This window comes from Danio rerio, chromosome 10 (assembly GCF_052040795.2).
Source record: "Danio rerio strain M-AB ecotype USA chromosome 10, GRCz13ab, whole genome shotgun sequence".
Lineage (NCBI taxonomy): Eukaryota > Metazoa > Chordata > Actinopteri > Cypriniformes > Danionidae > Danio > Danio rerio.
In genome coordinates, this window is record NC_141030.1 from 33331512 (window position 1) to 33346479 (window position 14968).

Consider the following 14968-nt stretch of genomic DNA (forward strand, 5'->3'; position numbering starts at 1 on the left):
TAAGCTGTGCAAAACAATCATCTGTCAGCATTTTTTCATATTTGATATGATTAATTTGTTGACTTTTTAGTTATCTTAGTATAATGCATGCATTATTAGTTCATCTCATCCTGAAGCACAACAGAGTCTGAATAGCTTGAACATTGTTCAATTAATCTATTTTTGCACATGGCTTTAAAAACTGAATACTGTCCTTAAACTATTAATTCTACTCTCTGTAAAAGCTGCAGTGGGGTTTCAGGCAAGAACTTGGATTCAGTTGCATTCAGTGGATGAAAAAATAAAAATAGGATGCCATCTAGTGGTAAAAATAGGCTATAGGCTACTTTCCCTGTTGTTCACATCTTACAAAGTGCAAAGAAAACAGGAACTGTTGTTTGCTTGAGGTCTTTCAGTTTGTAGTTTATTGCTGCAGATGTTCATTAACAAGGGTTGCTTTATAATATCTGACGGGAACTACTAAACATGTGAGCTCTATTTCTGTATCATCAGACTGATCATAGGATCAGATGAACTTGATCTGAATTCGCCATTTTTTATAGACTAAAGGTTTATTTGTTTTGTAGCATTTCTTTAATGTAAGAATAAAAACATAATATGTGACCCTGGATCGCAATCTTATGTTGCATGGCTTGTTGAAAAAAGACTATACAGCTGAAGTCAGAATTATTAGCCCCCCTTTTTATTTTCCCCCCAATTTCTGTTTAATGGAGAGAAGATTTTTTTTCAACCCATTTCTGAACATAATAGTTTTAATAACTCATTTCTTATCGCTGATTTATTTTATCTTTCTCATGATGACAGTAAATAATATTTGACTTTTTCAAAACACTTTTACACAGCTAAAATTGACATTTAAAGGCTTAACTAGGTTAATTAGGTTAACTAGGCAGGTTAGGGTAATTAGGCAAGTTTTTGAATAACAATGGGTTGTTCTGTACACTATCGAGAAAAACATTTGCTTAAAGGAGCTAATAATTTTGTCCTTAAAATTTTTTATTTTTTTTTAATTCAAAACTGCTTTTATTCTACCTGAAATAAAACAAAGAAGTCCTTCTCCAGAAGAAAAAAATATTATCAGACATGCTGTGAAAATTTCCTTGCTCTGTTAAACATCATGTGGGAAATTTAATTTAAGGGGGGTTCTAATAATTTTGACTTCAACTCTATATTCATTGAATGAGTCAAAATAATAGATATTTATTTGATTCTAAAATTCATTGCAATACCAACTAAAGATCCTCTTCCATGAAGACATTTTGTGAATTCTGTTCTATAAATCTAAAGCCAAATTTTCGATTAGCAATTTACATTGCTTTGAAACCAAATTTGGACAACTTTAAAAGTTATTTCCGAAATATTTAGATTTTTTTTAACCCTGTGACTTCAGATTTCGAGTCAAATACAGTAAATTATTGTCTTATCATCACATACCATTCATCAATAAAAAAGTATACAATATTTATTCAGTTTTAAGATGTTGTATAAATCTACCTAATAAAAAGACATGACTATATTTCACATATAATAAAATAACATTTAGGAATCTATAATATTAATAATAATAGGGAGCGACACGGTGACTCAGTGGCTCACCGCCCGCCTCACAGCAAGAAGGTCACTAGTTCGAGTCCCAGCTGGGTCAGTTGGCATTTCTGTGTGCATGTGCACGTTTTCCCCGTGTTGGTGTGTGTTTCCTCTGGGTGCTTCAGTTTCCCCCACAGGCCAACGACATGTGCTATAGGTGAATTAAATAAACTAAATTGTCCATTGTGTATGTGTGTGAATGAGTGTGTATGGGTGTTTCCCAGTGCTGGGTTGCAGCTGAAAGAGCATCCGCTGTGTAAAACATGCTGGATAAGTTGGCGACCCCTAATGAATAATATAATAATAATATATTATTTTTTATTATTCGGTAAAAACCTAATTAAACCAAAAACTATACCAATCACATGTTAATTAAAATGTACTTATCTAGTTATTTATTAGTTTATTTATTTTATTAATGGAATCTATTTCACAAGAAAGTGCTAAAAACTTTCCACTTTCACCTCAAATTTCATGTTTATTTTAATGTATTAATGTGTTCCCTTTCTTGGCATTTATTTGTAAAAATTTACTCGCAGATTCTCTACAAAAAGTGGTGGTGTGTAATTTGTTAAAAAGCAGATTAATGACACAATCAGGATCATCACATACTGATTACATGGTCACTTGATCAACTGCTGATGCAACCAGTTAGTCTTCTGCTGGCACGGTTTATATTCTGGACTTTACTAGAACTATGTTAAGCTGCTTTGACACAATCTATGTTGTAAAAAGCACTATAAAAATAAACATAAATTGAATAAAATGTTATTAAAATGTCTTAAATTTTGCAAAATGTTAGACCTTAAAAGATCAAGCCAACAACCATCCAATCACCAAAAATCCATATCAATAAAAATTTTAACAAGCTCTATTTAAAACTAGTATTAGAATAGCTAATTTAATAGCTTTATAACCAATGTGGTTTTATTGTAAATGTGGTTTGGTTTAAAGTTTACTGGCAGACTCTCTACCAAAAGTGGCGGTGAGTAATTTGTTAAAAAGCAGGATTAAGGACACAATTGGGATCATCACATACCACTTACATGTCCACTTGATCAACTGCTAATGCAACCAGTTAGTCTTGTGCTGGCACGGTTTATACAGAAGCTCATGTAATGCTGGGTTTCCGTAGGTTCTTAAAATTTCACAAAATGTTAGGCCTTAAAATGTGTTAAATTTACTGAACTATTGTGTTGTAGGTCTTAAATCATATTAAATGGGTCTTATTTTTTCTTTATCCATGTAAAGTAACTAATATTATGATAGCGTATGTAATAGCTTTATAACAAATATGGCTTAATTATCTTTATTACAATAATACTTGTTTAAAAGTTCTCTGTGTGTTTTTTGACCATATACAGTAAAGTGAGGACACTGACCTGGATAAACTGTTGTGCATATATTTAGGTATAACAGAATAATTAATCAATTCCATTTGTGTTCAATAAAAAAGGTCAGGAGAGGTTTTTCTTCTATGTCAAACATATTAGTAATTTATTGGATACAAATGAATAATTCGATTCACAGAATTGTGGTATCCTCAATGCAAAAATTTTCATCCCCTGACTTCAACTCATATAAGCAGCTAATAATAACAGGTAGAGTTTAGTCAAATTCGTCACTTGTCAATCATTCTCCGGTCCTCTATTGGCCGCACCCATACATACATCCTCTTTTTCCATGAATTCTCTGCTCAACATTAAAAGCATACAGTTAGTTTTCCTCCACTTGGTTTGGTTTTTTCTAAGTTCTTTTCAGTTTTAACACCTTTATGCAGACAGGAAGTTTAGCTGCAGAGCTCAAGTTAATTTTAAACAGTCAGGCCTTTGCATCTCTATCAGCTCCATCTACTTCTGCAAAAATGCTTCATTAGTATGCAAAGCATATCACATTCAACAGAAGTTCAGTTAATATATCACCTTTAAGCAACACAATTACAATTGTATAATGAAAAGAAAAAGAGACAAAAAATATGTTTTTAAAAAATCCTTTGTATTTTCTTTTCACAACAATAGTTTTAAGGTTATCTTGGGGGGGGGAGGGGAGTATTTATGCAAGGTTTGCTTGTCTTGGCACTGTTTAAAATATGTGGTTAAGAAATAACTCATTGTCGATTTTAATAGTGCAAGCAAAAATCATTTCTGCTGTTACCAACTGGGCCATTAGATCAGAAATTCTTAGCATTTGACCCTGTATAAGTCTGCACTCATAATGTTCTTTAAAATGTCTTAAAAGTGTTAAATTTGACCTGGTGAAACCTGCATTACCCTGTAATGATTATACACCATTAACAATTTCCTGTAGAATCTACAGTAACTTACTGGCAGCAGTTGGCTATCTACATTTACAGCAGACTATATCTTGCTGTATATGTATTTGCAGTATTGTATGTATATTGTTACCGTAAAATAGACACAATTCAACTTTAAAATACAATAACATACTGCATAAGTTTCCTACAGTAAAATACAGTTCATAATATAGTTAAATGCAGTGTAATTTACACAAATCCGTGTAAAAACCAACATGTTCACATTTTGTGTGCTGCAGCCTGGTTAAGTTTGTTTGTCTTTATGGCCTGAAGAGCATCTTGGAGTCAAACAGACGTGCTGGAAGATGTTAAAGTGGCAGAGAGAGAGAAAGAAGGCCTGCCTGCCTCATAACTAGGTCAGAGAGAAGCTAGTGCTAACGGATTAGCCTTCTGTTCTAGAATAGCTCCATCTCCAGTGATGTCTGTTTGCATTATCATCTGTAAACTCACAGATTGTGTACGGCCACATTTCAAGTGTATCTGACAGACGTGTCACAGCTCAGGGTATCTGCTGCTTTGATTGGTCACACTTGACAGGATGATGGCCCACTGTCAGGATCCTGTGACTAACTAAAAGAGCTCGAGATAAGTGGATCCGACTTTTTGGGAACATTTGAACACTGTTTGGATTGCATTTCAGCACTGTCTGGGATTCAGAATCTGATTAAAATATATTTACTGCTGGTCAGAAGTCAAAAAGATTGTACGTATATATTAATTACATATTATTACTCTACAGGCCTGTAGTCAGGGGGAGTTTGGGTGGTTCGAACCAGAAATGCTAATCTGCACTGATTGATCCAATGACCCAGTCTGTTGTGATTCGTGGACTGTGGTAAGCAGAATACAGAGAGAAATGCCCAGCATGGCTTATCAACAATTTTGAAGTAGTCAGAGGGGAGAGTGTATGTGTGAGCATACCTCTTAACACTTCCGTTTTTCCTGGGAGTCTCCTGTATTGCAGACCCATTTCCCTCCACCCTCCTGTTTTGTTATTTCTCTCGGAAAACTCCCGTAATTTCAAACCTCAGTCCTCAGCATTTAGGTACAGTCTGTGAAACCCCGGGTTGCCAACTTTGGTATAGAAACAGATCGCAGCGGCCGCGTGAACCACGCTTGATAGTACAGTTACTAACACCACAGTACAGAGTACCCGGTTCTCAACAGTGTTAATCAGACACCTCACCCCCTGACCCAACACCAGCATATTGCTCTAATCTTAACTAAAAAAGCTGAACTATTTTGAAACTTGACCGCCGCACGTGTGTAGGAACAGCTGACGATGGCCATAGTAACGACAAACAGCAGAGGGTCGCGAGCTCACGAACGCATTTAAATATATAAACAAAACAGTACGCGTCGCGTTTTCAACGTGGCTTTAGACACGATATGAGAATATAAAGAGTTAACCAGATCCAGTATTAGCAATTACAAGTAACAAAACACAATTAAATACATAATTTGCGAGCTAAAGATAACAAAGAGGCAACCATTTTAATCACACTTACTTACACTTGTAAAATGGAGGAAGAAACTGATCCATGAACTGTGTACTGTAAAGTTCCCGTCAAGCTCTGCAAAGTCCAATATAGTCTTTTCTCATCCTTTCTTTAAAAAACACTTACAGATTTAGGCCTAAGCTGGATATTTCACTTCACTTCACAGCTGTTTTACACACTGCACAGAAGCTCATTTTCAAAAAACCTTAATATGGCCCCTCTTAAATACTTTTCATGAATTTTCAAATGTACTTTGTTTTTACAAGAGAAGCTAGAAAAATCGTGAAGCTCTGCATTACTATTATTATGTTTATTTTTTATTACTATTCAAATAGCCAAATTCTGAGACTGAGGACAGTTGAATGTACTGGCCAGTTCTTCATGATTAAATAGAAAATGAGTCAAATAATGGCTGGCTACAGGCCTGCTTTATAAATTGAATGAATGCATGTGAATGAGAGTGTTTATGAGTGTTTTCCATCACTGGGTTGTAATTGGTGGTTCATTCCTCTGTGGCAACCCTGATAAATCAGTGACTGAGCTGAAGGAGAGTGAGTGAGCAAACTTTACAAATTACAGAATATTTCTTTAAAAAAAATAAATCAGTCAATCAGAATCCACCCTTGAGCATTTAAAGTGGCAGGCCAAAATATTGTTTTAATGCACTAAATAATAAATAATGCATAGTAAAATCAAAAACAGTAAAATAAATTTTAAAATGTATAAAAACTTAAATCGAAAACAAAATCCTTAAAACAACAATTATACTGTTTTTTGTTTCTGAAATAAATACAAATCTTACTTTTTATTTATTTATCTTTTATTTTCTTTTTTTTTACAAATGTTTGGTCCTTGGTGTATTATTTATTACTAAAACACCATTAAATATTAAACTAATTAATTTAATCATGTATATGAATTCATATTTATTTATTTTTTCATGTTTAATTGTGCAGTTTGCCAAATTGTATATTAAAACACTTCAAATTAGTATTCTGATAATACAGAGTTTTCATATCTTATTAAGGGGATCTGCAAGGTTTTAAAAAGTCTTAAAATGTCTTAAATATCAAAAGCTAAATTTTAGATCTTATAAAAATCTTAGATCTATTGAAATGTTGTGTTGTAGGTCATAAATCTTTATTTACCAAGTGTTAATTTATATTTGTTCACGTATAGCTACACATTCTGGCCATAACACTCATACAATATCCAACAATCCCAATCTCAAAAATACTTGTAACTTTTTATTTAAAACAAGCCTGTAATTACGTTCTTTACAGTAATATTTGTTTTAATAGTTCTCCATGTATTTACTGCTGACGATACTGACCTGACCTATATATTTATTATTAATTTATTATTATTGTATTATTAAATGTATTAAAGTATAATCATTTTTGATAGGGCAAGATAAAATCATTTCCAACCTGGATATCCGAGAACAATCCTTAGCATTTAGCCCTGGTTAAGTCTAAAATTTAATTTATAAATATTTTTAAAATGTCTTAAGTTTAACTTGGTGAAAGTGACAGAATTACAATCCATGTAATTAAATTAAAGTGTTATTATGTGATATAATGTTATAATTATTTTATTAAGATCAGCAATCTGTTTTATTTAAAATCGTAAAGGATTTTATTTAAAACGTAAGATAAAATTCCCAAATATTTTTAAAGTTATTTTAAATTGACAACATGTGAATTTTATTTAAATACATTTTGATAATAAACACTGTTTCAATAAAAAATAAAAATAATTTTATGAGGACATAATAGTACATTTCAAAAAATATATATTTAATACTATCCATATGCCATATTTTTAAATATAATCAGTAACGCATACTATCTGTCATAGTATATACTGTATGAAGCGTGTGTGAGTGTAAGGCCGTGCTTCTTCTCCGTTCCTAGGAAACCGGTCAGAAATGGGACAAATAAGCTCATAAGTGGAGCAGCCCCCAATAGGTGTCAGCCATTGTAGCTCGACTGCACAGTAGACTGTTTTGGACAGACCCAGGAGTGTGGACGCGTCTGCGTGTGTGTGCATGCATCGTGTGTATGTTTACACCATCGGTGGAGATGCTGAGCCCAACGGACTCTGAGCTCATGTATTATCTGAACTGTGTGTACAGGGAGCCCAGGAAGATCGTTCTCCACAAGGGCTCCACCGGACTGGGCTTCAACATCGTGGGAGGAGAAGATGGAGAAGGCATTTTCGTTTCCTTCATCCTGGCTGGAGGGCCTGCCGACCTCAGTGGAGAACTGCGCAGAGGAGACCAGATCCTGTCTGTAAGTGGACACCATAAAAATAAACGCAAATGTTGAACAGTTTGTCGTGTAAATGAGCTGATAATGTCAGAGTCATCATCACAGGGTGCGGCGGTGCTTTTTAAATGTGGGTTTAGCATTTGTTAGTTAAAATATATGCCCCAAAGATCAGGGATATATTTCACATTTGTGCAAAATGAATCTAGGCACTATTTTGGAATAGACTTTTTGCATATAATGTTCAAATTATATTATTAGCAGATTTTTATTTATGACCTTGATTCTTCAACTTTTCTATTTAAGTATTGAAGTTGTGGGCATCCTTGGTCAAGCAGGCCTAAATGTTTAGAGATTAATAATTAAATTAAAAATATATTGTTTTCAGTAGTATGAATAAGTATATTAGCATTTAGATCATTTATTTGCTCAAAATAACAAAAGGTTAATATAATATTTGTAATGTTTTTGGACTTTAAGTAATGGAGAAAAAATAAAATATATGTATATGTATATATACACACACACACACACACACACACACACACACACACACATATATATATATATATATATATATATATATATATATATATATATATATATATATATATATATATATATATAGAAGGCTTAACTAGGTTAATTAGGTTATCTAGGCAGGTTAGGCTAATTAGGCAAGTTATTGTATAATGATAGTTTGTTCTGTAGACTATCGAAAAATATATAGATTAAAGGGGCTAATAATTTTGACTTTAAAATGTTTTAAAAAAATTAAAAACAGCTTTTTTTCAAGCCAAAGTAAAAATAAGAAGAAAATAAAATAAGACTTTCTCCAAAAGAAAAAATATATTATTAGACATTTTATAATATATTAGACAATTATATTAGACAATTAGATATTAGACAATTTCCTTGCTCCATTAAACATTATTTGGAAAAAATAATTAAAAAAGGAAAAAATTTCAAAGCGGGTTTAATAATTCTGATTTCAACTGTGTAACATACATTTTCAGTTGTTGTGATATAAAATTATGGTTATTCCAACAAATATGTATTTCTTAACTTTAAGTTTAAGTTAAAGGAATCACTGTGAATTTTTTTTTTTTTTTGAGGGGGTGGGGTGGGGGTTGGGCAAACATTAATCATTTAATTAGTTTATATATATATATATATATATATATATATATATATATATATATATATATATATATATATATATATATATATATATATATATATATATTCCAATGAATTCAATACAATTTAAGTGAATTGAACATAAAACAGTCAAGTTGTCCAAAAAAAAAAAATCAAGAATTGTGTTGTTTCAGCTGATTTTATATAAATAATTTAAAGAGCATTTTTTTTTTTTTTGATTTATAATATTGTACTATATATAAACATTTCCTCAACTTTTACGGTCAGAAAACATGGAATAATACATTTTGACATATTGTCATTTTCTGAAAAAAAAAGAGTATTATTTAGAATTCTGAATGTTTTTAAAAACGTTTTACTCAAAATGTACTGATTAATAACAGATCCATAAAACAAAAAACAGCTTAAGTGGTCTCCTCAAGTAATCGTGCAAAACATATGCTGAACAGCAGGGGGCGCCATTACATTATTTTGTGAACCCTACAGATCATAACCTAAAAACACTTTCTTTTTTTGTTCCTTAAATTGAGTCTATTCTTAACTCACCACCATTCCTTTATCTGGATTTTCATTTCTCATCACACAAGTTTTTTACCTCAGAAACACGGCTAAACTTTTTTGGCAGTGTTTTAATTACAATCCACAACAGCGATCCTCTCCAGAAGCTGCTTTCCTGTCACTGATCTCATCATTTATGTTGATCAGAGCTTCATCAAATTGCACTGGTCGTAATCAGACCCTCCATCCAGATTCCTGCCGCAATTACTGTCGCTGCCACTTGAATGGGGAGCAATCACGCTCTGCCTCCTCAGGACACTGATTAGAAAAGCAGAAAGAACAAGAGAGAGCAGAGAAATGGAGAGGGAGGGAACAGATAATGTAGTGCCCTGATTTGGAGTCTAAGAATAGATGTGGTGCACCTCCTGAGTTCACACTGTTAAATGAGCATTAGGACAGGCTCGAGGCACCCCGAGAGACACAAACACGCACACACTCCCACGATACTGCTGTGATCTCATGTTGACTTATGTTTGTGGTCCTAAACCTGGTGTCACACAAGATCATATTTCGTTGGCTGAATTTGATTCGAAATGATATAAATTACATAATTTGTTTTGTATGTCAACTACGATGTCTTGCTTTAAACTTTAGTTGATGTGTAATGTTGCTGTGTGAACATAAACAACGTCTCTGAATGTAAGACACTCAAGTTCAATGCAAAGGGAGATATCGGCTTTTACAGAGTTGGCTTAGCAAAGCCTACAGCGAACAAAATTTAGGGACTACATCCAAATGCTTCAGGTTACGCGCATTCACCATGCGCAGCGTAGGGGCGTGGTCAGAGGTGCTGTTGTGTTATAGCAGAGAAAGCTAAAATGGCGCCCAAATGCTGCTATTTTCACAGAGCTTCTTCTGTTTCTGTATTTGGGCTTCCTAAGGACACAACACAAAGAGAGAAGTGCTTGCAGTTGAATATTAACTATGTTCCAGAGAATTATAAAAGCATATATAGCTAGCATTTGACAAAGGCAGCTGGATTCGACTGAAAACTCCTCAAAGAAGGAGCAGCTCCAAACAAAATAGAAGAAGATTGTGAGCCACAACCTGTAAGTGTTTTAATTTGTTAAAATTGATCTATTACATGCACAATTTCTAGCGTTAATGGTATGTTGTAGCAAATACGTAAACAATGTGAAATGCTGTTTGGCACCGGTAACGTTTTAGCTACAAATTTACATTTATCTGTTAAAAAAACCCTGTAAACACACACAATCGTCACTAGCGCTGCAGTGTCTCTCTATGCAGCAGCTTTCCCTGCGTTCTACATCTCAAATAACAAACTTGCAAAAGATATGTGAACACTTTATATTACTTGCACATGCTTATAACCAGAATGTATGTGAAAGACACTTAGCAGATTTTATTTTAGAGAGCAGGTATGAGGTTCAGCTGTTTCCTCTTCATTTTCTGTCTGATTCAGGCTCAAACTGATATGGCTAGCTACTCTGACTGACAGGATATACACAGCAGAGGCACAGCACGTGCTATTAGAGGCATGACATGTTCCTGGTGACGTGGAGTCGATCCACGAATCACAGCACATTATGTTAGCTGACCAATCAGAGCACGGTCTTTCGGAGGAACTAGGAGATATGACAGGCGTTTTCATATTAGCTGAGTAACTGTACATAATCAAAGTAAGATATATGAAAAAATAACTTGATTTTCTACAAATGAAGCATGAGCACACATTACATCTTATAAACACAACCAAGCCTTAAAAATACACTCTGGACCACCCCTTTAAAGCTTGAAAATATCTGACTGTACAATTAACTTTACACAGTTACATGGTACTAACCGTATCCTCACATACCAACGTTATGCTGTAGACATATAGTTAGTGCATTTAGTTAATTATTAATACCCAGTAATGCATGAAAAGCTACACTGTAGCAAGGACACATTAAAATGAAAATGTAACCTTAATTTGTATATTTACAATTAGTAGGCTACTCTTTTAGGATAACCTCCTTGTTTAGCATGATGCTAGCTAAAGAGTAGTCACAATGTTTTTTGATTAAGCATTGAGAATGATTTATTTGATAAAATCGAGACTTTTAGGATTTTGTGATATTCAAGATCAGATTAATAATACTGAAGTTTCTGTTCTTAATAACATTCTAAAATGTAGTAGATTTGCAGTAATATTTTACAATATTTTTGTGTTTTTGATTAATGTTATATTAATTTAAATAAAAAAAATAAAAAACTTTACGACCTTAAACCTTTGAATAATAAGCTGTTGCCTTCTTTTAAAAAAAAGGTTTGTACATGCACAAAATTGGTTGTCAGACATGATTTATTTATTCCACAAATAAAAGTGTCCAATAAGGGGGAGATACTGAGATTATATAAACAGTAATTAAAGTATGTATTTATGATCAGTAATTTTATGCATATTTCTCGCAATTATTATCAATTCATGAATATGCAAAAAATTTTAACAAAGACAAATGATTGCACTTTTTTAAGAAATAGTCAATAATGTAAAACAACATTTTGGTTTATTTGCTGTTAAACTGTGGTTCTTGTATATTTATAATCTGCAAATTAATTTTAAGAGCGAGAGTATTTGAAAAATATATAAATTGATTAATTTTTCTTTCTCGTTGTTTGTTTGTTTGCTTGTATTTTATAAATCAGCAAAGACCTGTCCACCAAGTTACCTTTACATGCATACACACACTCACACGCACACACTCACGCACATACCAGTACATGACTATATTGTTGTTGTTGTTGTTTTGTTTTTGTTTCGTTGCTTTGTATTTGTTATTTGTTGACGTTTTCTTGTATTTGTATGATTTTTGCATATTCTAATAAAAAATTCAAAAAAAATTTTTTTCAAAAAAATAAATGAATAAATAAATAAATAAATCAGCAAAGACCACAATTTCAGCAAAAAAATCTTCATTGTCTTACTGAAGTCAAAAAGTCTGAATTCTACTCCTTACTGAGTGTAAACTGATCCTTTAACATTGCTTTTTTTGGGAGATATACTGTTACTTTAACAACGTTTGACTACAACACCTGCCTCAGGTTTATGTGTCAGTAAAATACAACCCGTCTCAGCCTGCTTGATCTTTAAATGCCACAGTTTGGATCACAGACAGAGCTTATGATGCACACAGCATAGCTAAAGTCATATTTTGGAGGAGCTCGCTGATTACTTTGTGGTCCAGTTGTTGCAGACTTTGGCCTACAGGCTTTTGCCGCCCACTGATCCTCCACTGTAGGATTTTCAAACGCCGTCTGGATCACAGTAGGCCTTTCTAGCGCCAGATCACTCCAGGCTTCTCTGCAGCAAGCGAATGTTCTAAAAGTTAACCAATTTTAAATAGAAATTCAACAGAGAGCTTTAATACTGACAGGATTGCAGGCTTAAGGTATACTTACACCACAGGTCAAATGTTTGGGATCAGTAGGACTTTTCTTGTGTTTTTAAAAGTAGCCTATTACGCTCACCAAGGCTGTGATTATATATTTAAATTCATTCCTTCATTAATTTTCCTTTGGCTTAGTCCCTTTATTCATCAGGTCGCCACAGCGGAATGAACTGCCAACTTACCAGCATATGTTTTAAACAGAGGATACCCTTCCAGCTGCAACCCAGTACTGGGAAACATCCATAAACACTCATTCACACACATAAACTAAGACCAATTTAGTTTAATCAATTCACCTATAATGCAGGTCTTTGGACTGTGGGGGAAACCGGAGCACCCGGAGGAAACCTACACGCACACAGGGAGAACATGCAAACTCCACACAGAAATGCCACCTGGCCCAGCCGAGAATTGAACCAGCAAACTTCTTGCTGTGATGTGACAGTGCTAGCCCCATGTTTTTTGTTATTATATGTTATTTTTTTATATATTAAAAATTTTTTATGTATTATTTATATTTAATTTATATGTTATAATGATGTCTTAAGACTCACGTGACACTAGAAACTGGAGTAAATTAAGCTTTGAATTATATTTCACAATATTACTATATTATTTTATTTTATTTTTGATCAAATAAATAAATGAATTCACATTTTTAATTTTTTTTTTTTTAAAACTATCGTTGACAAGAATGTCAGTGTACCCAGAAGTCATTCATTTTCAATGGCAGCCGACGGTAAACTCTGGCTAGAGTGGTACGGCGCATTTTAGACTGTGAGGGCTCTATTTTGATGATCCATGAGCAAAGTGCAAGGCGCAAAAGCATTAAGGGCGTGTCAGAATCCACTTTTGCTATTTTAAGGACGGAAAAATCCGCTTTGCGCATTGGTACATGGTCTAACAGGGTTGGTTGAGCTTATTCTCTTAATGAGTTATAGGTGTATTTTGAGAATAAACCAATCAGAGTCTCATCTCTCATTCAAGAGTCGCACCATAGCGCATTTGATATTTACATGACAGACTTCGTCAGTGGTAAAATCGAGCGTTTCACTAGAGAGAAAACAGTTAAACAAAGCATCTACAGGCAAGAATGAGAGATAAGCCTCTTCATATTTTACTTTCACTTTCACTCTCATGGATAGGGAAACGTGTTGTGTGCACAGACATCCATTAGCCTATAAATAATAAATTTCGTTTGTTTAGCACAAAGATTTGTTTCAAAACTATTTCTAAATTCATTTCTAATTTCCAGCAAACAAATAAATGAACAATAATAACAAAGTGTGGTCAAAAAACAGTTATATCCAAATACACATGCTGTGCACCATGTAGTCTAAAACCTGACAGGTGGACAAATCTAAGCTTGTTTTTAATCAAACAAATATAAATCTGCACATAATAAATAATACTGCTAATAATTATAACATTATACAAAAGAAAATTGTTATGAATAAACTGAAAAAGCCTTCCCAGTGATAGGTTGTGGCTGGAAGGGCATCCGCTGCGTAAAACAAATGCTGGATAAGTTGGCGGTTACTTCCGCTGTGGTGACCCCAGATAAAATATATTAATATATATTAATATATTTTAATAAAGTGACTAAGCGGAAAAAAAATAAATAAATGAAACTGAAAAAGCCCCCCGAAATGAAGAAGGCATGAAAGTATGGTTTTTATATTTAGGATAGAAAATATTAATTTTTGTGATATTTAATCCTTTAATTCTTTTTCATATGTAAATATATTTGCATATTGCTGTACATCCTGTGTGTATTAAGCAGTGCGTAAGCAAAGCGCACAACTAACACGCTCTGCACTGGACTGTAGACCAGCTTTGATCTGATCTATTAAACAGTCTATTATAGTTTCTCAAAATAGCAACGCGCCAGCAATGCGCCTCAACACGCCTCCTTTTTTAGACCAGAACGCCTATGTGTGCACATATGAGCGCAAATGCATTTGCTATTTAAACAGCGTGGCAGTAAACTTTAAAAACTCTTACGCCAAGCTGAAACTAGCAAACAACAATTGCGTCATGCCTTGCGCCACATTGAGCCGGATGTATGATAGGGCCCTGAGTGTCAAGGAGAGTTGGTATCAGGTCAACTTTTCGGTAATGAGCTATAATAACGGGGTTTGGCGGCAACCGTTTGGACAATCCACCTCTTGAAAGGATTCCAGAAAA

General features: G+C 33.6%; 1 protein-coding gene across 6 annotated transcripts in view; it reads left to right on the top strand.

The window, feature by feature from the left end:
- The window catches only part of dlg2 (discs, large homolog 2 (Drosophila)), a gene marked incomplete at its 5' end in the record, with an annotated part of 395575 nt that overhangs the window by 296963 nt on the left and 83644 nt on the right, over positions 1-14968 (top strand). For all 6 annotated transcript variants that reach the window (NM_001443107.1, NM_001012378.4, NM_001443110.1 and 3 more), the window contains 1 exon segment: positions 7538-7694. In NM_001443107.1, coding sequence (NP_001430036.1) covers positions 7538-7694 — 157 coding nt within the window.